This window comes from Pan troglodytes, chromosome 2 (assembly GCF_028858775.2).
Source record: "Pan troglodytes isolate AG18354 chromosome 2, NHGRI_mPanTro3-v2.0_pri, whole genome shotgun sequence".
NCBI lineage: Eukaryota > Metazoa > Chordata > Mammalia > Primates > Hominidae > Pan > Pan troglodytes.
This window is the reverse complement of record NC_086015.1, coordinates 126,390,577-126,413,652: the sequence shown is the minus strand read 5'-3', so window position 1 is coordinate 126,413,652 and position 23,076 is coordinate 126,390,577. Positions and strand designations below refer to the sequence as shown.

General features: G+C 48.5%; 1 protein-coding gene across 3 annotated transcripts in view; it reads right to left on the bottom strand.

The window, feature by feature from the left end:
- PDIA5 (protein disulfide isomerase family A member 5) overlaps positions 1–23,076 on the bottom strand; it is a 94,975-nt gene that overhangs the window by 11,854 nt on the left and 60,045 nt on the right. For 2 of the 3 annotated variants that reach the window (XM_001151831.8, XM_016941760.4), the window contains 3 exons: positions 19,386–19,522; positions 4,462–4,532; positions 3,794–3,954 (listed from right to left, as the gene is read on the bottom strand). In XM_001151831.8, the coding sequence (XP_001151831.3) occupies positions 3,794–3,954; positions 4,462–4,532; positions 19,386–19,522 (369 nt within the window). The remainder of the gene's footprint in view (positions 1–3,793; positions 3,955–4,461; positions 4,533–19,385; positions 19,523–23,076) is intronic. The other variant, XM_063807046.1, reaches the window with a different exon arrangement.

Here is a 23,076-nt window from a genome sequence, read left to right as displayed (position 1 = left end):
CCCTGATTCCCTCTGAGGAGCCCATTAAAGAGCCATTTTGTAAAATATGGAAGACTTGATGCCATTTTAGGTCAGGGCAGCCCCCCCTAGTTGTGGGCCACGAACTCCTTGACAAGAGCATAGAGGCACCTCCACTTGGGCTCCCAGGCCCCTCCTTCCTGCCCCCTCTAGGACCCTACATGATCGTTCATTATCTTCTGGTTCTCAGCTTCTGTTCTGGTGGAGAGCATGGGCCAAGGAGTGAGGCGGGCCTGGGTTCAAGTCCAGATGACTTACCAGCTGTGCAACCTTAGGTAAGTTACTAAACCCCTCTGAGCCTCCATTTTCTTTTCTGTTAAATGAGGACAATGGGATCTTTACGAAGAGCAGAGAATGTATGTAAAGCATCTACTCAGTCAAGGAACTAATATTTACTGAGAGCCTAGATGCTCTAATAAATGCCAGGCATTGGATAAATGTTATTCTTCTCAGTCTCTTGCTGTCCACTGGGTCCCTCCACTCTGCCTCATGCAAGGATGGATCTCCAGGGTCTTGCAATAGCTTTTGCTCCCCTGCTTCCCTCTCTATAACTCAGCTCCCCTTCTTGGAGCATTTCTGGGGAGAGGGCTGCACCCACGCTGCCACGTCTCCCACTGGGCTTGTGCCACAGCCCCTGCACCAGCTGAGTGCAGCCCTCTCTCTGCTTCCAGTTCTATTCTGAGCCCTTGCAATTCTCAAAGATCTCATTCCTCTGCATGGCTCCAGTGATTTCCATGGCCGAGAAGAACTTAAGGCCTCACCTCTCATCCAAGCTCCTTATTTCCAGGTGTTTTTCAGGCATTTCCAGCTGGAAGTCCCATTGTAACCTCAAATCCACCATGACTTAGAACACATTACTCTTCCCTCCTCCTCCCAAATCAGTCTCCCTGCCTCCCACCTTCTCCTGTGCTGGTGACTAAGACGGGCCCCTCCCAGCCTTCCTCCCTGTCTTTGTCCTCCAGCTTCTCTGGTTCCATGGCTGACACCACTCATCTGACCTTTCTGCTCTGCCTTTTCCCTGAACACTGCCTCCCCAGGCTGGCCTGCTGGCAGGCGCATCTCAGTTACCCACAGCCTGGCAGCCTATGCACCTGCCTGTAAATGCCATCCACCTTTTCTGGCGCTGTCTGCTCGCCCTGCTTCTGGGTGACGAGCCTCAGTTCTCCACCCCCGAGCCATCGGCTGTTCACACTCCACCTGAAGGATCCCCTCCAAGTGCCCGGAAGAACTACTATTTGTCCCTGGATAGGGCCCTTAACCTCTCTGAACCTAAGTTTCTTCACCAATGAAATAGGAATTAAAAACTCTGGCCTCAGTAGGACTTGAGGATGAAATGGAGCAAGAGATAGGAGAGCATTCTGCAAAGGCTGGCTGCTGTGATCACTTATGTATTGATACTGTCAGTCATGAGAAGTCCACAATCAGTCATAAAAATAGCTTCAACCTTTTTTTTTTTTTTTTTTTTTAAGACAGGGTCTCACGCTGTTGCTGAGGCTGGAGTACAATGGCGCCATCCCAGCTCACTGTAGCCTCAACCTCCTGGGCTCAAGCAATCCTCCCACCTCAGATTCCCAAAGTGCTGGGACTATAGGCGCACACCACCATGCCCAGGTAATTTTTTTGATTTTCAGTAGAGGTGAGGTCTCACTATGTTGCCCAGGCTGGTCTTGAACTCCTGAACTCAAGAGATCCTCCTGCCTCTACTTCCCAAAGTGCTAGGATTACAGCCATGAGCCACTGTGCCCGGCCAGTTTCAACTTTTTTGAGTACTTCCACATCATGTCCTGTGCTGAGCACTTTTCACAGGAGTCTCATTTAATTCCCTAGACAAGTCTATGGGGAAATTACTGTCTCCATCTTACAGATAGGAAACTGGGGCTTAGAGGCATCAAAGAAATGGCTCAGGGTCACGATCCGAGCCCAGGTCTCTCAGACTCCAAAGCCCATGCTCTTGACCTAAAAGCACTTAAGAAAGTACTTCAACCTGAAAGCACTTAGCCTGAGTGCTTTTCAGGCTCTCAGTAGCAGCAGCAGCACACAGAAAGGACAGAGGCCCCTCATGCTCGCTGTTTGTGGCCAAGACTCTGGAGCACTGATTAGTGATGATCGACACTCTGGATTCCCTCGGCTCTCTAACCAGAAGTCCAAGCATCACAGGGACCTGGCCAGATCCCCCGCCCCACCCAGTCCTTTCCAGTGAAACAGCCCTGGCACCAGAGCAAGGCTGGAAAAGTGGGTGTGAACAAGCCACTTACTTCAGACACCAGAAGGCCTTGAGGGGTAAGCGAGCACCTTGTGCCTTTCAGAGGCAAACCATCATCTTCCTCTGGTCCCTAAGACAAAGGCCTAGCTACTTTCCAAATCCTCCCAGTGGATGAGCAGGACAAAGTGGGAGAAGCTGAGGCCAGGATCTCATCAGTCCATTCACCTCTTGCCAGAGGCCTCCCCTGAATCTAGTGGCAACTTTGCTGCCATTCCACAAGCTGGTGTTTCTCAGAACACCATGGCTGAGGGTCCCATTCACACTTCCTGAATAAAAGAGTCTCAGAGTCTATGCTTTAAATAAACACCTCATATCTGACCAATGTCCTAACAAAGTAGCTCAGACCGTATAGGTTCAACTGTGTCCCCCTCTAATTCATATGTTGATGTCCTAACCCCCATTATCTCAGAATGTGACTATATCTAGAGATAAATTATCCCTTTAAAGTGATAATTCAGTTAAGATGAGGTCATTAGGGTGGGCTCTCATCCAACATGACTGGTGTCCTTATAAGAAGAGCAGATTAGGTCACAGATACATATAGAGGGGTGGCCATGGGAAGTCACAGGCAGAAGATGGCCAAGGGGAGGGGCCTCAGAAGAAACCAACCCTGCCAACATCTTGATCTCTGAATTCTAGCCTCCAAAATTGTGAGAAAATAGGCTGCACAAGGTGGCTCATGCCTGTAATCCTAGCACTTTGGGAGGCTGAGGCGGGTGGATCACTTGAGCTCAGGAGTTCGAGACCAGCCTGGGCAACATGGTGAAACCCCATCTCTACTAAAAATACAAAAAATTAGCCAGGCATGGTGGCATGTGCCTGTAATCCCAGCTACCTGGGAGGCTGAGGCAGGAGAATCGCTTGAACCTGGGAGGTGGAGGTTGCAGTGAGCCGAGATCATGCCTCCAGCCTGGATGACTGAGTGAAACTGTCTCAAAACAAAACAAAACAAAACAAAATTGTAAGAAAATAAACTTCTGTTATATTGTTATATTATATTGTTGAGCCACCTGGTCTGTTACTTGGTTATGGCAACACTAGCAAACTAATACACAGGCTGAGGGGGCTCTTCAAAATCTTTATCCTCAGTTGCAAACCACCACAGCCTGCCCTGTGGACATTACTGGAGGCCCAGCCAACCACTAGCAAACCTGGATGAAATGAGTCTAGCTCTGGCTATGAAGAGCTGTGTCTCCTTCATATATTCAAAGGGAATGGAATAAAATGCAGACAATAAGATCTGGGCCTAAGGAGGCTGAGACAGAGAAAAAGCAACACACGGTTTAGTGCGTCGATGAAGCTGCATCCAGAAGGACTGCCAGCAGTGACCTGATCAAGACACGTGATCAGCATATAAACGGTGGTTTTAGGGTTGAGGAAGTCAGATCCATCTTGACTCCTATGGGCCTGAGCCCAGGGCATTGACCATAAAGTTTACTTCACCTCCTCAAGGTGGTCTCCAGGGGCCGCCAGCTGGCAGTTAGGATGTGCTACTGAGATCGTAACACTTACTTTTGCATCCACTCGAGAAACTTCTTCTTTGTCCTGAGCACGGGCACTGCGTATTTCTCTCCATTCTTAAAATACTTCAACGTAGGAAACTCTGAGATGTGGAATCTTTCTGCCAGGGCCTTGTTGACAGTGGCATCGACAGCTGCAAGGACACCAGAGCTCTGGGATGGGGGAAAGGCCAACCATGCATTACAGCCTCAGATGCGGTGCTGGTGGAACACAGGAGCCCAGACGCTGCCCCCACAACCCATCCTGGACCTGCCGGAATTTAACTGGGGTGGCTAGCCCGGTGGGCTCCCATATCCCAGGGAACAACTGAACATTGGCACGGCCATCATTTCTCATTTATGAGCTGAGATGAGGCTTTTGAATCTGCCCCACCAGCCATGTTGAGTAGATTGGCACCTGTTCCTGTTAGCCAGGGTCCCAGAGAAAAGAGGGAGCAGGCAGAGGTCACCTGGACGGGCACAGGAACATGGCCCAGTAGTCCTTCTGCCCCCCTCTAGGATCCCATCTGTCTAAGATGTTCTACTTAGGCACACAGAGGTACTGCTGGCCTCCACAGACCACGGGAGCCGCAGCAGGGCTTGCAGGGGAAAGTCATAATGATTCCACCTGTCAGTGATTCTTTCAAAGAGAACGGTGAGGGGGAAGGAAAGGAAGCTTACATCCGCTTCTCCATGGAGGGCTTCTGCTGCCTTCTCAAACTCCGGCTTCATTTTCTTACAGTGGCCACACCCTGTGGGGAGAGATCAAGAGAAACCATTCTTATGGCACAGAGGCCCTCGGGATGCTCCCCTGCGCCGCCTCTGTAAGGCAGCTCAGCCCCATTCCCAGACACCTGAGAAAAGCAGCAGCAGCACCAGCTCAAAGAAAAGAAATATTTTGCATAATCCACCAGAAGTGGGTTGGGGTAGTGGGAAGGTACCCCAGACACAAAAATAAAACAACTGCATAAATAATACGGGCAACATGTATGTAGCCCTGGTGTGCCAGGTACTGACCAGTGCCTTACAGCCTCATAACTGCCCCACAAAGTAGGAACTGACATTATCTCCATTCTATGGATTAGACAATTGAGGCACCAAGAGGGCAGGTGACTGCCCAAGGCCATATACACAGCCATGGTCACAGAGCTGGGTTGAAAACCCAACCAATGTGGTGAGAGGCCCCAGCTGCAGGCAGCGTGTAGGTTGTGGCACCATGCTGTGATCACCATCATCATCTTCTCTGGACAGAAGGCAGTCTGAGGCCTTGAGCTGGGCATAAAAATTCACAGAAGCATAAGTATGGGACATAATTACATTCTAATTGTCCTCATATGACATGATGGGATTTTTTTGGGATAGAAACTGCTCTGTCCTTTTCTTTCTTTTTTTTTGTTTTGAGATAGAGTCTTGCTCTGTCTCCCAGGCTGGAGTGCAGTGGGCCATCTCTGCTCACCACAAGCTCCGCCTCCTGGGTTCACGCCATTCTCCTGCTTCAGCCTCCCACGTAGCTGGGACTACAGGCACCCGCCACCACGCCCGGCTAATTTTTTTTGTACTTTTTCAATAGAGATGGGGTTTCACTGTGTTAGCCAGGATGGTCTCCATCTCCTGACCTCGTGATCCACCCACCTCGGCCTCCCAAAGTGCTGGGATTACAGGCGTGAGCCACCGCGCCCGGCCTGCTCTGTGCTTTTCTTACAGCCGCATGAACACAGTAAGATGTCAGAAATAATAAAATTTGATGCATTAAAAAGAAATTAAGCACTTTGTGTAGATGACAGACCTCGACATTTGTACATTGTTTTCATTTTAATAGAAAGAGTACTTTCTGGCCTCTGATGCTGGAGGGACTGGGAGGTGAGGGGTCTGCAGACTGGCTCAGGATGGAGGCTGCTCAGAAGGTGAGCCTGGCTGTGCGGGGACCATGCATTAACTAGGATCAGCAGATGACAGGTCGTGACTCAACCTTCTCAGGGGTGTGCCACTGTGTGGGAGCTGAGAACGCTATAATTCTACTACTGATTGTTAGGAAAAAGAAAGACAAGAAGAAAGCAAGACAGAAAGTCAAACAGTATAATCAGAGGAGACCTCCCACTGAGCTATGGAATCGGCTTTCCTGCCTCCAGCTGAGCACCCAGCAGGGGTGAAAGCTCCTGTCTCCTCCTCCAAGGCCATTTCTGCAGAACTCAGCTCCAGGTGAGACATGAACCTGTCTCGTTCTTAATCTCTCCATTTCATTCCTGCCTGTACCTGGCTTCTTCAGCTCATCCTCACCCTGTCCCTCCCAGGGACAAGGGACCCCGGAGTGGCTACTCCCCACTTAACTGATAACAGAAAACCAAACTGATCCTTGAGCTCCCAGGCAGTGTTGTGAAGCTCCTCTGGACAGAGGCACTGGAGACATGACTCGGTCAAGGGCACTGACCCTCATGGAATGTAGCCCAGGGAGTGGCTACAGTGCTTAGCCACATCAACATGTCGGCTCTTCCCAGGTGGATCCAAGGAAGAGACACACTGCTAACCCTCAACTGGGAGGCTCCACAACAAGAAGAGGAGGAACTGCTGGGTATACAGGCACCTCTGCTGCCGTTATCTAGGGAGCTCCCTACTTCTGTTGGGCTATGATGCAGAAGAAAGGGTAGAAAAGGCATCAGCCCTTAGAATCTTCCAGCATAATGACAGAGAGGACCATGGTCTTTGGTCCAGAGGGGAATAGAGTGGCACACATGATGCCTTCAAGGGATGAACCAGAGGAAGAGCACTCCTCACCTGCCCTGGCAGCCCCAGGGGAGCCGGCAGCTGCTTGTAGCCCTATTACATATTGTACCCACACTACACACTCATCATGCTGGGCTCTAGGTACCAGACAGTGCCTCTCTCTCTTTTTTTTTTTTTTTTTTTGAGATGGAGTCTCGCTCTGTCACCCAGGCTGGAGTACAGTGGCACGCGATGTCAGCTCACTGCAACCTCCGCCTCCTGGGTTCAAGCGATTCCCCTGCCTCAGCCTCCCGAGTAGCTGGGACTACAGGCATGTGCCACCACGCCCAGCTAATTTTTTGTATTTTTAGTAGAGATGGGGTTTCACTGTGTTAGCCAGGATGGTCTCGATCTCCTGACCTCGTGATCCACCCACCTTGGCCTCCCAAAGTGCTGAGATTACAGGCGTGAGCCACCGTGCCCAGCCCCAGATGGTGACTCTCTAAAGGTGGGACCTGAGGGTTTTTTTTACCTTGTACCTCCCCATGAAGCAAAAGGATCACCATTTAATAGATACATGATAAATATTTACTGGTCAGCAATGAAGAGACCTAATTAAATAATTAGTAGACAACTCCTGGGGTGACCAGGGGCTTGAGAAGACCTCCTGGAGGTGGCAGATGAAAGGACACATGTGGGCAAGTTAGAGACAGAGGACAGAGGGCCCGGTCAGGAGGGCAGGGGCAGCCTCAGAGAAATGAGGACGTCCCCACGCTCAATTCAGCAGTGCAGAATTCCGCTGCCAGGGCTGAGCAAGGCACACAGCCCCAAAAGTGCTCCTAAGGGCTCCTCTGGGACTGCTGAGCTCGGCCCCCCCAGAGGCTGCCCCTGGGCTGGGCAAGACAGCCTGGCTGTTCCTGGCCTTGTTCTCCACAGCAGATATTCTTAATGTCCCCTGCAGTCAGACATTGTGGAGATCATGATCAAAGTGGTAAACCCTTCTTCCAGAAAAATGCACACAGGGTTAGACGACTTTGGGAGTTCACGGTCTGACTAGACCCCACTTGCGATCCCCCCATCATAAGCTGTAGAGATATCAAGGTCATCATTATTTTGAATGACAAGAATATCACCTTCCAGAAATGAACATTTAGCATCATCACGAGCCATGTGTTACCTAAATAATCCAGTCACAAAAGGGTTGTTTTGGTAAGTTGGCTGTTTGTTTTCCCCACAGAAACAATTTTACACACCGATTACATGCAGATTCCCAGGGGCAACCACAAAAACCCATTTAATAGGATACACCCGAAACATAAAAGCATGCAGTGCTATTTGTATTTCCCCGAGCCTGCTCCCAATGGGACACGTGCAGCCCGCAATCCAGTGGGGACAGGAGGCAGGCCGCTCCCTCTAGGCAGCGGCCCCCACCTCAGCAGTGAGAGGAAGAAGAACTCCAAGAGGGACCAGGGAGAGCTGGGGCAGGAGTCTGTGCCTCCCAGGCACTGACATTCTTGAGATTGTCACAAAAGCCTCTCCTCCCCTTCCCCACACTGATGCATATACTCCACATGTATGTACAATTCCAGAGGGATCCTGGACTCCCTGAACTTGCTCACAGAACTGGGGTTAGGAGCCCAGGACAAAGGAGACCACCGGACTCCAAGCCAATCACTATCCAATGGGAGGCGAAGCGGAAGAACACGGAGAGCTGATGCACAGGGGCCCAGGCTTAGATGTCTTTCCACACTGGCCCACATGTCAGGAGTAAATGGAATAATCTGCAGAAGCTTCTACTGACTTAATATGAGGTATATTAAGATTAAAAAAATATTTTTTTGCTTCTCACTAAAATAGAGTGGAGTAAACCATCCTTTGGGGACATGGTCAGGATGAAAAAGTTCTACAGCTCTTAAAGGGATCTCCCTGCCCCGGGGGCAACCCCAAGCTGCTGCTCCCTGCACCTGTCCAAGGTGAGCCCCCCACTCTCCTGCTTTCGGGCTGACCTCCCCTGACTGGGGCAGAGTGAGGGGGCTCACCCTGCATGAACAAACTGCAGGAGAAGGAAGCTCAGAGACTCTCCTGCGGCGGTGAGTCTATCGCCCGAGAGTTCAACCTGCTCTGGAGAGATGTGAGTGGTCCATGCAAAGTCCCCAAAGGTCCACTGCCCTGAGACAGACTGACTCAGCCCAGCAGCACATAGTGGAGGACACACCGGGAGGCCTCAGGAAATGCAGGCATGAGGCCCTGGGTGGCCTCCAGGGAGGTGGGAGAGGCAGGAAAGAGAGGCTCCCTTGACCACTCTCCCCATACCCTCCATGATATGGATGGTGCTGTTAGGCCAGCTGCTGGCAGGGCCCATGGTCAAGATGGACAGTGGGACTGGAGTAGGAATCAGGAGAGGGAAGACAAAGAAAAGCCAGCCATTGCCATTCACTGAGAATCACTGTTGCTTTCTAAAGTGACCCAGTTGATGTGGCAGGAATCCTGAAGATGAGAATTCACTGTGTGCTGGTAGGGAGGTTTACTTCATCCCTTTATCAGGCTCCAGGCCTTTGACACCACTGCCCTGCTAGGGTGGCAAGTGGGTTTCATTCCACCTGCCAGCTTCCATCAGCGGTGGGCCTGAGACAGAGGCTGAGTCTGAGAACTCGCTCACTGGGAAGAAGAGCTGTGACCAACTTGCAACGTCTGCCACACACATGGGAAGCCAGCTGGGGTCAATACCAGGAGACCTCCAGTTTCTGCAGCTCGCACACATGGCTGTCTCCTGGGCTTTGGCCTCAGCTCCCAGAATTCCCCACCTCTATAAGGAAAGCACTCGCTGTCTGTGCTGGGCTTCCACACTCTATCGCAGCAGCCCCACCAGACACATGACACAGCTCAGTAGGTCCGTTTTACAGTGCCAGAAATTGTAGCTCTGGAAGACGAAGTGACAAATCCCCCACGGCCATCACCACCTGCCACCTCTTCCTCCCAGCCCCTGCCCTGATGGATAGGACCTCTCCACAGGCAACATCCACCCTGGACAACCCCTCGCAATCCTACCTTTGTTCTGGCCCCTGCTTTGAGTCTTCCCAGTTCACTGTAGCCCCATCGAATGATCTGTTTCTCTTCTAATTACAAAATACTTCTTATTCAGATATTTCTATGGCATTTAATTTTGTGTTGCTTTGTGACTGTGATATTGCTGTCTTCTGATATTTAAGGGCAGCCGGGGTATATTTTCAAAACATCAATCAGATCAGATCCCTTTGCTTAAAACTTTCCAGTGGCTTCCTATCACAGGTAGATTCAAATCCAAACTTATTATGGCTACAGACTCCACACAAGCTGAGTCCTGCCTACCTTCCACCTCAACTCAGGTCACTTCTACTGCAGCCTCTGGCTCTCCTCTTCTCCCATCACACCAAGTTCATTTCTACCCCAGGGCCCTGGAACATGTTCTTTCCTACCCACCTGGAGCATACATACCAACATCTTCCCCCAGGTCTATATGCGGCTCACCCCTCTTTTACATCAGCCACTCAGGCTTCCACTCAAATTTCACCTTCTAGGAGACCCTCCCTGACCACCTATCCCAAAGGCGCCTCATGCTATCATGCCCTCTCCCAATATCCTGTTTTATTTTCTCAATCGTACTCAAAGCAGCTGGAGTAATCTGCTCACTTGTTCCCTGCCCATCCCCTCAACTGGAATGGAGGCTCCGTATGTGCAGGCAGGGGCTCGGCTGTCTTGTCTAATTGGCCACCATATTCCTGATACTGACCACGCTGCTCCACACACTTTCTGAATGAATTAGCCTCATGAATTGTTAGGTTGTTAGGTTTACACCTGTACACACAAGGTTTGGCAGGACTAAATTCTTTATGGGCAAGGGTCATGGCTTGCACTCAAATAGTCGTTAATTTGACTAAACACCTCTAATTAGTAGAACTGGCAACCAAGCCAGTTACTATGCACATCCCCTCTCCTCTCGTCCCCACTACCATCTTTACGCCTCCTCTGCACCTCACTAGGAGAAAAATGTCTCCCCAAATCTCTAACATCTAAGGATGCTGTTCTAAAGTTTCCCATACACACCCTAGAATTCTCTTGATATTGTTAAGGTTTTCAATTCTAACATCAATTCCCTCTGACCCTGAATAAGACACTAAGGCTAAGCAATAAACTTCTGCAAACAGAGTTTAAGATGAGGAGCCTGGCCAGGCCCAGAGGAGGAGAAAGGTCTGGCTGAGAAAACACCTCCCTTCCAGACACCCTCCTGTCTTGGGGAGCCGCGGGTGATGGATAGAGCTGGCGGTGACCTGAGGACCAGCCTCCTGGGCCTGGCCTTCATGATGTCCCCGGCTGTGGGACAGCTGGAGGAGGAGGGTTACACACAGGGAGCGGGACTCCGGCCCACTGCATTTTGTGTCCTGATTGTGATTTCAGAGGCCATTAAGTTTTATTGCTAAACTTCCTTGTTGGGCTTTTATCATCTGTGTAAGTGCACTTACTCCGATTTCCGTGATCTGGCATAGAGGTCTGCACATCAACTCCTTGATCATGCTCTTTTCTGGCTGTGGGAATGTTGGCTTCCTGTCAACCCAAAGCCCTCGGATTCGTCTGGATTTCATTAAATTCAATTATACTTATGATTTTACTACAGGCCAGCTATAGGGCTTTCCTGGATGCTGGAACCAGAATTTCCCAGAGGACCAGATTAATCTGTAAAGCTCCCTGGTAGCCAGGGTACTGGGGTAGTACTTGGGCCTCTAGAAGAGCCTGGTTCCTGCCTTGCTTGGAATTTGACTTGGGGCATGCCAGGAAGGGAGGGTTTCCTACAAATGCCAGCAGAAATACGGGCGTGGAGGGGCCTACAGAGACCTCAGAGCTCTTTTAAGGCTTCCAAACGCATAAGCACCAAAGTGGACTCCTTGACAGTTACAGGCATCTTGGGGCAGACTCACACACTCACAGATGCCTGTATTCATCACATGACCCCTCTTCTTATGCAAAGAGTTTGTTTTTCCTTTATGTTAGCACAAAATGTGGATAAACAAGCTTTTAAAATTTTACTTCTAGGTTCCTATCCTAAGGAAATAATCAGACATGTAGACAAATATTTTTGCATTAAAATGTTCTTTGCAGCATGATTTATAATGGGAAATATGGTAAACAACTCAAACCTTCAACATTATGATGCCAGTTAACCAATTTGCAGTGTCATTATATTCTACAGCGGAATATTATGTGGCCTCAAAAAGCATGTACAAAAAAAAGCATTTTTAATAACATACGAAAATACCTACAAGATAATGTTAAGGGGAATATGTTAAGGAAAAAGATGCATAGAAAAGACTTAAATAAATAAAATTAGGGCCAGATGCAGTGGCTCATGCTTATAATCCTAGAACTTTGGGAGGTCAAGGCAGGAAGATTGCTTGAGGTCAGGAGTTTGAGACCAGCTTGGGCAACATAGTGAGACTCCACTGCTATAAAAATTTAAAAAATTAGCCAGGCGTGGTAGTGTGTGCCTGTAGTCCTAGCTACTTAGGAGGCTGAGGCAGGAGGATCACTTGAACCCAGGAGTTTGAAATTGCAGTGAGCTATGATTATGCCACTGCATTCCAGCCTGGGTGACAGAGTGAGACCCTGTCTCATATCCCTTCCTCCCACCTGGCACAATAGACAAATGAAAAATAGAGATGAATTAAAGAAAGAAATTAAAAAATAAAAACATTATAACAAAATATAGGGCACTATTTTAATATCCTAAGGGAGAATTTCCTAAACAACCCACAAATCCCAGAGGTCAGGATGGGAGAAGGCAGACTTGCAGAATGGCTCAGTGGTTAGGCTGTGGCCTCTGGGACAGCCTGTGATTTCATCCTGGCTGCACTTTTTGGCTATGTGACCTTTGGCACGTTTCTTGACCTCTTGGTGTCTCCCCGTCCTTACTTATAAAATGAGAATAATTAATCATGACATCAAATTCACAAATTTTTTATGAAGACTAAATCTGTTAAAATATGGAAAATACCTAGAACAACACCTGATCCATAGTAAGTGTGATCAGTGACCAATAAATATAATAGCTATTACTCAGCTACAAAGGATGTAAAGCTTTGTACAATGAAAGGCACCATAAACAAAATTAGAGCAAGAAATAGACTAATGGAACATGGAAAACACAGAAAACAGATAAAGATTAATATCTATAATTGTAGAGTTCTAGGTCAAGAATAAAAAGACAAATAAATAAAAAGACCTAGCAGAAAAATGAGCAAAGTGTATGAATAGGTGGTCCATGGAAGAAACATGAAAAGCTGATTATCACATGAAAAGATGTCCAGCTTCCCTAGAGGTCAGATAGCTGCAGACAAGTTGCTGTTTTGCCGAGCTTAGCAGAAATATAAAAGGCAGATAGTATCCATGGCTGCAAGGACAAAGGCTCTGTCACCCGCTGGGTCTGGGAAAAGCTTTCTGTAGGGCAATTTGGTAGCATCTGCCAAAGCTCAAGCTTACTTACCCCAGGGCCAAGGAAATTCACTTTTAGGAATTAATCAAAAATATTTACACATTTTCCCAATTATATATGTTTACCAATGCTCACCGTATTGTTTGAATAGTGAAAAACTGGAGATAAATACGATACCTATCAGTAAGGGAATGGTTTAAAATTTCTGGCATATCCAAATTATAAAATACTATTCAATGGTTAAAAAGATTGAGGTAGATTTATGTGCCAATATCTACATTTACATGAAAATATCTTCGAGACCTATTGACAAGTTAAAAAAAGCAAATCACAGAAGAATGGATAGGAAGTGGTCCTACTTATGTTAAAAAACAAAAACAAAAAACCCAACCCCGTTTTTTTTTTTTTTTTTTTTGTCTTGTCACCCAGGCTGGAGTGCAATGGCATGATCTCGGCTCACTGCAACCTCTGCCTCCTGGGTTCAAGCAATTCTCTTGCCTCAGCCTCCCAAGTAGCTGGGACTACAGGCGTGCACCACCATGCTCTGCTAATTTTTGTATTTTTAGTAGAGACAGAGTTTCACCATCTTGGCCAAGCTGGTCTCGAACTTCTGACCTCATGATCCACCCGCCTTGGCCTCCCAAAGTGCTGGGATTACAGGTGTGAGCCACCATGCCCAGCCAACCAACCCCCTGTTGTTTAGGTAGAAGCACTGTGGAAGGAGAAGGAAGGATCCATCCTCTACTGTGAGTGGTGACCAGCCCTGAGAAGGGGCATGGCGTGGGGAGTGAGGGATTTTCACTGTCTGCACTATATTCTTATGTATCCCTTGAACCTTGCACTGCTGATAACAAGAATGCTGTTAATATTATTCTTAAATTATTTGCGCAATTAGAAAATACAAGTGGCCAAGTGCAGTGGCTCACGCCTATAATCCCAGCTGCTTGGGAGGCCGAGGCAGGAGAATCACTTGAGCCCAGGAGTTCAAGACCAGCCTGAGCAACATAGGGAGACTCCATTTCTACAAAAAGAAATCCAAAAAATTAGCCAGGTGTGGTAGCCCGTGCCTGTAGTCCCAGCTACTCAGGAGGCTGAAGTGGAAGGATCACTTAAGCCCAGGAGTTTGAGGCCAGCCTGAGCAACATAGTGAGACCCTGTCTCTAAAAAAAGAAAAGAAAAAAACAGAAATAAATAAATGAATAAAATAAAATGACAGCATGAAGGCGCTTTCGTGGCATGATAGTTACACAAATCTATACATGTGATTAAAAAAAAAAAGGTCGATTTTATGGTATGCTCTTTTAAAAAATAAAAGTTAAAAATAAGACCAAAAAAATGAAAAAGACTAGCAAGAATGATGCCAAAAAGTAAAAAAAAAAAAAAAAGTGGTTACCTCTGGATAATGGGGATTATAGGTAGTTTCTTTCCTTAATCACTTATATTTTACTATACCTTCTAGATTTTCTACAAAGGTTATATATTGCTTTGAGAATAAGACAAAAATACAGTTAAAAGCTTAAAAAAAAAGATGACAGCAGAAAATCTTGAGTCTGATGGGGACCTGCTGCCAGAAACAGCCCGGCTCCTGGAAGGCAGTGCAGATACATGCTGGAGGCAAGATATGGCAAAGAAAACATCCCATCTCAGACCTGTTGCTAAGGAAAATGGGTCGATGAGTCAGGGGGTAGGCAAGGGTAGAGCCACGTGGCCCCCAAGAAGCCCTGTAGCACAGGGGAGAGGAAGAGCAGGGGGTCCTCAGGATCCCCAGAACCTGCATGGGTGTCCATGGGCCTAGGAGAGATGAGCTGCTCAGGAACACCCCTCTCTGGGATGCCCCCCTTGCTCCCCTGAACATCCCCACATAAATGATGTCTACTCAGGTAGTGCCACAGCAGCTTGTCCTTCCCCTGCTAATGCAGACCTGAAGTTACTTAGAGAGGGACAAAAAACAGTGACAAGAGGAGATGAGTGGCCACGCACACTCTGACTTCTCTCATATGGAACGCCGCAGAAAAACACAAACAAAAAAGGTGCCACGGGTGGCAGCAGCCACTGTCCTCCTGACACACCATTTGCAAAGAGCATCTCCGTCGCCTGCAGGGTGGGAAAACTGGGCCTGGGGCTGCATGTGAGGCCCCACTGTGAGGACCAGAGGGAGGTCAGGCACGAAGCCTCGCTACAAAGGGGAAGCCAAGTGCTAGCAAGAGAGGCTGCTCCTGGCCTTGGGTCCAGGCAGCACCACAGACACACCCCTCTCAGAGCCCTCTGCTCACACTCGGCCTGTCCTGCCCAGGAGGCCCGGCCCAGCTCCTGGGGGACAGGGCTGTGGGGCAAACCTGGCTGTAAATCTCAGTGCGGCCTGTGGCAGAATAGAGATCACCCATATGAAGGGCCTAGCACCGTGGCTGCCCTGGGCTCATTTATTTAGTGACAACTTAGGCATCAGTTGGAGAGGCCACTGAAGTATCTGTGGAGGGTTTCTAATGGGCTCTTGCTGGGAGAGAGAGGGAAGAAAGACAATGGAGAGATGGGGGCAGATGAGGTGGGAAGTGAGTGGCAGGAGTGCTGGGAAGAGGGTAAAGGAGCAGGGCCCATGGTGTCTCCAGGTCAGTCATCACTTACGGTGATGGGTAACACAGAACGGGGAGGGGTGCCGTGTGCCTTTCCTGCTGAGAGCCCAGCAGGGCGGCCTCACAAGCATCCCATCAGTTCCAGGCAGAGAAGCAAGTGCCTTGCCTCTGGAACCCACAGGTGCCAGAGAGCACCCCCCTGGGGTGGCACAGGTCAGAGGAAAGCCGAAGACCCTTTCCCTTCCTGGCCTTTCTAAGCAGGACCGGGAAAGAAACTAACATTGACTGGGTGCTTACTACAGGCATAGAAGCAACAAAGCAGACCAGCCTGGGCAACAAAGTGAGACCCCGTCTTTACAAAAAATTTAAAAATTAGCCAGGTGTGGCGGTGTGCACCTGTAGTCCCAACTACACAGGAGGCTGAGGTGGGAGGATCACTTGGGACCAGGAGGTCGAGGCTGCAGTGAGCTGTGTTTGTGCCACTGCACTCCAGCCTGAGTGACAGAGCGAAACCCTATGTCAAAAAAAGAAAGAAAAGAAAAGGAAAAGAAAAGAAAACAAACAACACTGCAAAGAAAGACCAGGTTTTCTCTGGGAATCAGTATCAGGAAGCATTTTAATTTTCTTCTCTATACTTTCCTATATTATCCCTTGATAAAATGTACATGTATTACTTTTATAATTAGCATAGAGTCATAAAAAATAAATCAGCTTTTTAGTTTGAGCCCCACTATTTTGGTTTGTTGGGGTACTTCAAAATGTCAATGCATGGTCTGACATTTCAGCTGGTCAGCCTTTTCCCAAGGCTAACCCTGCCAAATGTGAAAGTATGCCTTTTTATAGCATTAACAAAGTTGCTGATTAAAAACAAGTACATACCCTCTAGACAGACTCAGGCCGGATTCACAGTCACAATGTATCCAGGGGATGCTTCCCCTCAGGGTAGCTCCATCCTGTCTGATTCTCCCCATCACAGTGAGGAAAACAGCAACTCATTTTGTCAAATGTCTTGATAAAAGAAAGACACGCTAATTCATCAAGCTCAGTAATCCTATCCCAAGAAACAAACCAAGCGGCGCATTCAGCGATCTGGAGTAGAAGCTGTGGTCTGCTATGTTGATGGATCCCAATTTGTTTCTGTGAGTCTCTAAAATGGTCTGTCTCCAAATCACTCCGTATTTGGCCTGGGACTGACACCTGGAACACTGTGATTTCCAGAATTCACCCTTTCTGCACTTAGGAAACCCAGGATGACACTGCTGGTCTCTGGCCTCTTGACATTTGTCCTTTACTCCAGGTCCCTCAAACACTGCAAAAGTGGTTTCTTGATCACTGGGGAATTCTCAGAAGCACTCTGGCATGAGATACGAAGCCAGGCAGCTATGAGCTCTCTGCTCTCAGTTCACCTGTCCTGAGCTCCAAACTCCCTAAAGCATGTACATTCCATCCCTTCCTAGGCTAAAGACCATGCTCTTAATGAAGAAGTGTGTAGAAAGGGAATTAATCCAGAGCTATTACCATCCGACGGGAACATTGACGGGCAGTATATCAGGAAGCTAATCACATGCTTTTGCCCTGATCCCTCTCACTCTGCCAGCCCAGCAGAAATAAACCCACATGCGCAGAACCATGAATGCCCAGGGGACTGGTGACCTCTCCCAACCCTAACTGGAAGGACAGACACATGGGGATGAAGACCCTGGAGGTTCCCAAGGAGGAACTGGAAACAGCCAGCCAGTATCTGCTGTCACGGCTGGGACAGGGGTGCAAGGAGGGTGATTTCGGCTCTAGATTCAACATCAATTCCTGCAAGACTCGCTTCCAGCAGCAGCTCTGAGGCTGGCCAGGGAGTGTATTTTATAGCTAGGAAGAGCACTGCAGTACTACCTAGCTGGCCTCATGGCGGGCACTTTTTTGAGTACCTTTACCCTCGGGGATGCCCTCACCAAGGCCCTAGCAGACCTGAGGCAGATGCCCTTCATTGCGCTTCATCAGGAGAGGCCCACAAGACTAGAGGGTTTTTGAAACTTAGTTTTGGGGGCTTGTTTTGGTCTCTTTTCTAGGAACTCAGAAGAGCTATAGGAAACCTTTCCTTTAGAGTCTCCTAAGAATTTAGCACTTGTAAGAAATAACGAGTTAGGAAAATCCACGGTAAGAGTATGTTTACGAGCAATTCCCAGGCTAGCCAAACTCATGGATACTGTGGGGGAAGGGGAGGCGAGGAGACTGGGGCTCAGGCTCTGACCCTGTTCTTCCTGGAACCTAAGGCTCTTGAGGCCTGAAGCAGCTCAGGACTCACGGAGCCGTGGGTGGTCTATGTCATTTCTCTGTGTGACGGTCTCATCTGTAAAATGGGGCTAATTGTACTCACTTTGTGGCACGCTGGGTAAAACAAAAGATGACCCTTCAGGAAGACAATGTGTTACCACTGTAGGGTGACACACAACTGTTGGCATGAGGACCCTATGATTAAGAGGAGTAATAACATTTCCTCCTGATAGAATATGCCTCTATGGACTAACCATCCTCATGCACTGTGACCTCACGATTTCAGCCCTGCTCCATGAGGCACTGACCTCTTGCTTTTCCTCCACAATCTCTTACTCACAACACTCTGTGCCCACACCTGCCATCCCCTGGCTCTCACGCGGTCTTGTCTGCCTTCCCAGGGGCAGCCTTGTCCCTCTTGGAAACCACCTATGGTCAATTTTCCACTCTCCATGGGAGTAGGAAGACACTGCTCCAGAAAACTCCTGAGCCACAGGCCTTCCAGCCCTTATCGCAAGCACGTTTGATAGCATTTACAGGATTTTACTTCCTTGATTCACTGTGGTCATTTCAGGATGAGACTGCAATGAGGTGAAGCAGACAGAAGGCATTCTAGATGCTGGATGATCTGCAGCTCCAGCCTGGCCTCCCTATGCCCTCTCAGCTCCTGGGCAAGCACAGGCTCTCCTGGGGCCTCAGCCCGCGACCCCTTGTAAGATAAGAGGTGACTACTGCCCTAGATAATATCTTTTTTTTTTTTAATTAAAAAATTGTTTTTAGAGACAGGGTCTTTTTTTTTGAGATGGAGCCTCGCTCTGCTGCCCAGGAGGGAAGTGCAGTGGCACAATCTTGGCTTACTATAACCTCTACCTCCCAGGTTCAAGCGATTCTCCTGCCTCAGCCTCCCAAGTAACTGGGATTATAGGTGCACGCCACCATGCCCGGCTAATGAGACAGGGTCTTGTTTGGTTACTCAGGCTGGAGTGCAGTGGCACAATCACAGTTCACTGCAGCCTAAACCTCCCAGGCTCAAGCAATCCTCCCACCTCAGCCTCCTGAGTAGCTGGGACTACAAGTGTGCACCATATGCCCAGCTAATTTTTAATTGTTTATAGAGATGGGGGTCTTGCTATGTGGCCCAGACTGGTCTTGAACTCCTGGCCTTAAACAATCCTCCTGCCTTGACCTCCCAAAGTGCTGGGATTATAGGCATGAGCCCCCATATGAGGTATCAGCCCTAATTTTATTTCCAGGCCCAGTCTGTTCTAGGTAACATCTCAGGGTGCTTCCAGCTTAATTTCTCCAATTCATGCTGACTGGGAGGAAGATGCTCAGAGCTAGGGGTGGTGGAGACTCACTGAGCTCTAGCTAAGGGACAAGTAAAGCCTGATCAGGACTTCTGTGTTGTTTCCATGGCAATGGGGGGTAGGCCATGTGCACTATGAGGGTGGGGACCTCGCCTGTCACCACTGCATCCCCTGGCTTAGCACGGGTCCTGGCATCCAACAAATAAGTGCTTTCTGGGTTCACATTGCAAAGCACCACACTCATCCTACTCTGAGAGAGGGGAGGGTGTGGAGGGGGAGGAGCAAAGTTCCACTCACATGGGGCGTGGAACATGACGAGGACAGAGGAGTGTTCCTTCACAAACTGGTCAAAGTCTTCATCGGTCAGGTGATAAACGGAGCCGCCCTCATCTGCCCAGGGAGTCTCAGGGACCTGGGGCTGTGGCGGCTGCGGACTGGAAGACCAAAAACAGGCAGAGCTCAGAGCAGGCCCTGGGGCCTTGGCAGCCCTTCTAATTCCAGCCCCCTGGACCCGAAGCTCCCCATGGGCTCGGGACGGCCCACTCCAGGGTCTCAGCCTTTAACAAACCAGAAACTGCCCTCATGGAGGTGTCGTGGGGTGAGTGGTGTGGCCCTGCCCACCTCCACCTTCCCCGCAAAGCCCCAGACAGGTACTTAGCTGATATCCTGTTATAAACAGTGGCTTCTGGCTACAGCTCTCTAGATAGCCTAAGAAATCTCACTTCCTCCTGGGAATCTAGGGGCTTGTTAGCTTTCTCAACCTATTTCAAACTTTCAGCAAACTGGAAAGAATAAATAGCAACAGTGAATGGTGACCTTTGCAAAAGCTCACTGTTGTGTTTAAAACTGCCCACTGGGCAGTGGAGGGGAGGAAGAGGGTACAGAGAGGAGGGGGTGAGGAGGAGAGAGAGAGGCCAGGTATCTGAGAAAGATCAGATCTAGGCCATGCAAGGGGAAGCTGCCACATGGGGGTGCAGGGGAAGGTTGCAGCGAGGGAAGTAAGGCTGGGGGTATCCTAACTACGACAGCGTGTATGCTACATCACTAATCCTTCCCAGAGGCCAACAACCAACTTATTTAGTTCTCCCAGAAGCCAAATCAACTCTACCACTCATCAGCTGCAAAACCTTAGGCAGCCGCCTGACCTCTCTGGAGCCTGTTTCCGCAGCGTGACTGTGTGCCAGTCCTAGGTCATCATCTGCTAGGAGGAGGGAGGCTCGCAGGGGCCCTCCCTTGCCCCAAAGTTCAGGACAAGGTGGCTGGTGGTGACACAGTCTCCCTGCTGCTTTACTGTCACAACTACCTTTGCCAGAGCACCTTAATTGCAGCTTTGAAAAAACCCTCAAGGATGACAAATGTGAAAAGACAACCATTGTGTCGCACTTTTGAGAGCCTACAGGAGGAAATATTTTAAAGTTCCAGCAGCCAGGGCTGGAAAATCCAGAGGGAGTGAAGTGGCTGACACAATGGAACTCTGCCACCCCCTTCCCTCCGCAGCTGGGTATGATGTCGCCTTCAGAAGCCCTCTCTGGCCCTTCTGACTGGGCCCCACTGGCCACCATGGCCTCCCAGGTCCCAAGAAATGGAAGGAGGCAGGGAGAGGGCAAATCAATCTCAGTCCATGCATATCCAATGTCAGATGGGACTGGTGGCAAAATCAAGCTTCAGAATGAGTCACCAGCCAGACAATGGTCCTAGACATACATCATGCAATCTAGGTTCCCATACTTGGGCTCAAACTACTGACCCCTCAAAACACCACCAATTACACTTCAGAGCAATTTATCTTTACAATACACCTGCACACATACAAAATTATGTGCATCTGAAGGCATTCACTGCAGGTTATTTGTCATAGCGAAAATTGGAAGGACGGGTTAGGTAAACTGCTGTCCATCTACATGAGGGAGGGCTGAGCACTGCAAAGAATGATGTTCTGTATGCACTGATGTGGACAAACTGCTGGAGATGGATGGAACAGTCTAGAATTTGCTAACTTTTGCATTAAAAGGGGGGAGATAAAATATACTTATTCACATTTGCTAATATCTACATAAAGAAACACTCTAAGAACATAAAAGAAACTGGTCTAAGTTGTAAATTCTAGGGTATAGGAGGGAGGATAAGGAGGAAAGAAGTGAAAGCGAGACTTTTGAATGTATTCTTTTTAAGCACCTTAAAATGTTGCCAGCCTGGGCAACATAGTGAGACTCCATCTCTACAAAAATATGAAATAAAAAAATTAGCCGGGCATGGTGGCCTGTGCCTGTAATCCCAGCTACTCAGGTGGCTGAGGTGGGAGGATCGCTTGAGTCCAGGAGTTCAAAGCTGCAGTGAGCTATGATGGTACCCTCTGCACTCTGGCCTGGGTGACAGAGCAAGACCTTATCTAAAAAAATAAAAAAATAAAAAATAAAAAATAAATTGAATTATGTGAATGTAATTGACTCAAAAACTAAATTTTTGAAAAGTCAAGCAAGTGCACAAATACAGGATGGAGAAGGCTATATTTTGCAGGAGTACAGGCACTGGAAGGAAAGAACGGGAGGAACTTCTAGTTAAACACAGAGGCGAATACACTCTAAAACTGCTAAAATAACAGTTCAGGAGTTTCAAAACAAAAAACAAAAAACTTTCTGGTCAGAAAAAGCAGAGTAGGGGCCCAAGAACCACACGCACACAGAAGACAAGGCTCTGAAGGGCCCAGGGGCCCACTCCTTGAAGCAGAGCTACAGCCTGCAGCTGAAAACAGGGTTTAGCGGTCACTGGAGTGGTCAGATCCTCAGATCCTAGGGCTCTCCCCTCTCCCACCCAGGAGATGACTGGAAGTTTCTTTTTGGGAGAGGACCGGAGAACTGGGCACCGTGGTAAGAGGATGTACTGGGAAGAGAGGGACTGAGTGAGAGTCTGAACCCAAAACACTGAATGATGCTTTTCACTCCCCGCCTACCCCAGGCCGTGAGCTCCTTAAAGACTGGGCTCTCCCTCACCCCTTTACTAACTCCTGCACCCAATACACAGCAGACACTCAGACACTCAGACACTCAATACACAGCAGACACAGCTCCTGCTCGCTGAACAGGAGCATTCCTTGAATGAGGGAAGGCTCAATCCCCTCATTCAGGGAAAAATGGCTTAAGGAACTGGAAGTGTTTAATTCGGAGAAAGGACATAAGAGAGCACAGTGGCTATCATCAAATATTCCAAACTGCATTAAGAAAAGAAATTAAGATTTATTTTCTAGGGCCCTGAAGAGGAGAACCAACACTAACAAGTGGAAGCTCCAGAGAAACTCCAGTTCGGTGTAAATAAGAATGTTCTGTCTTCAGCAGAGGAGAGGGAAAGAAGGCCAAACTGGGAGTCAGAAGACCTGACTTGAGTCCTGTTTCCTCCACTAGCCACAATCAAACAGCTTAAAACAGTGACAAGATAGTGCATTGTGGTCCTTTCTTTACCTAGCTCTCAGGCTCAGATAGGCCGAGAATGGATGTGAGATGCTTTGTAACTTTATAAAGTACTACCCAAATGCTCCTAGATATCATTTATCACCTAAATCATAAGAGTCATTCAAGCATGAATGGGGAACCTCAGAATGAGTCCAATGGGAGTGAGGAAATGCAAACATTGAAAGGAGAATTGCTGGGGCAGATTTGATGACTTGTATGTTCCCTTCTGATCTGCCTTCATGCGACTGATTTCATGAGCTCTGCAGTTTGGAGACAGCAATTGTTCCAGGCTCTCTAGGACTGGGAGGGTCACACAATCAGACCCTCATCTAAGGGAGATGCATGTGCCATAGATGAGAAGATGCAACTCTAAGCATTACGAGTCCAGAAAACTTGGTGTTTGCTAATTCAGTTCACTTCTGGCTGACATAAAGCTACACAGGCCAAAATGACCCTGCCCAAAATGTATCACTGCTTATGTACCCCTCCACCTGTCTGCTAGCCCAACTCACCAGTGACAGCTTCAAGTGGCCAATGAGATA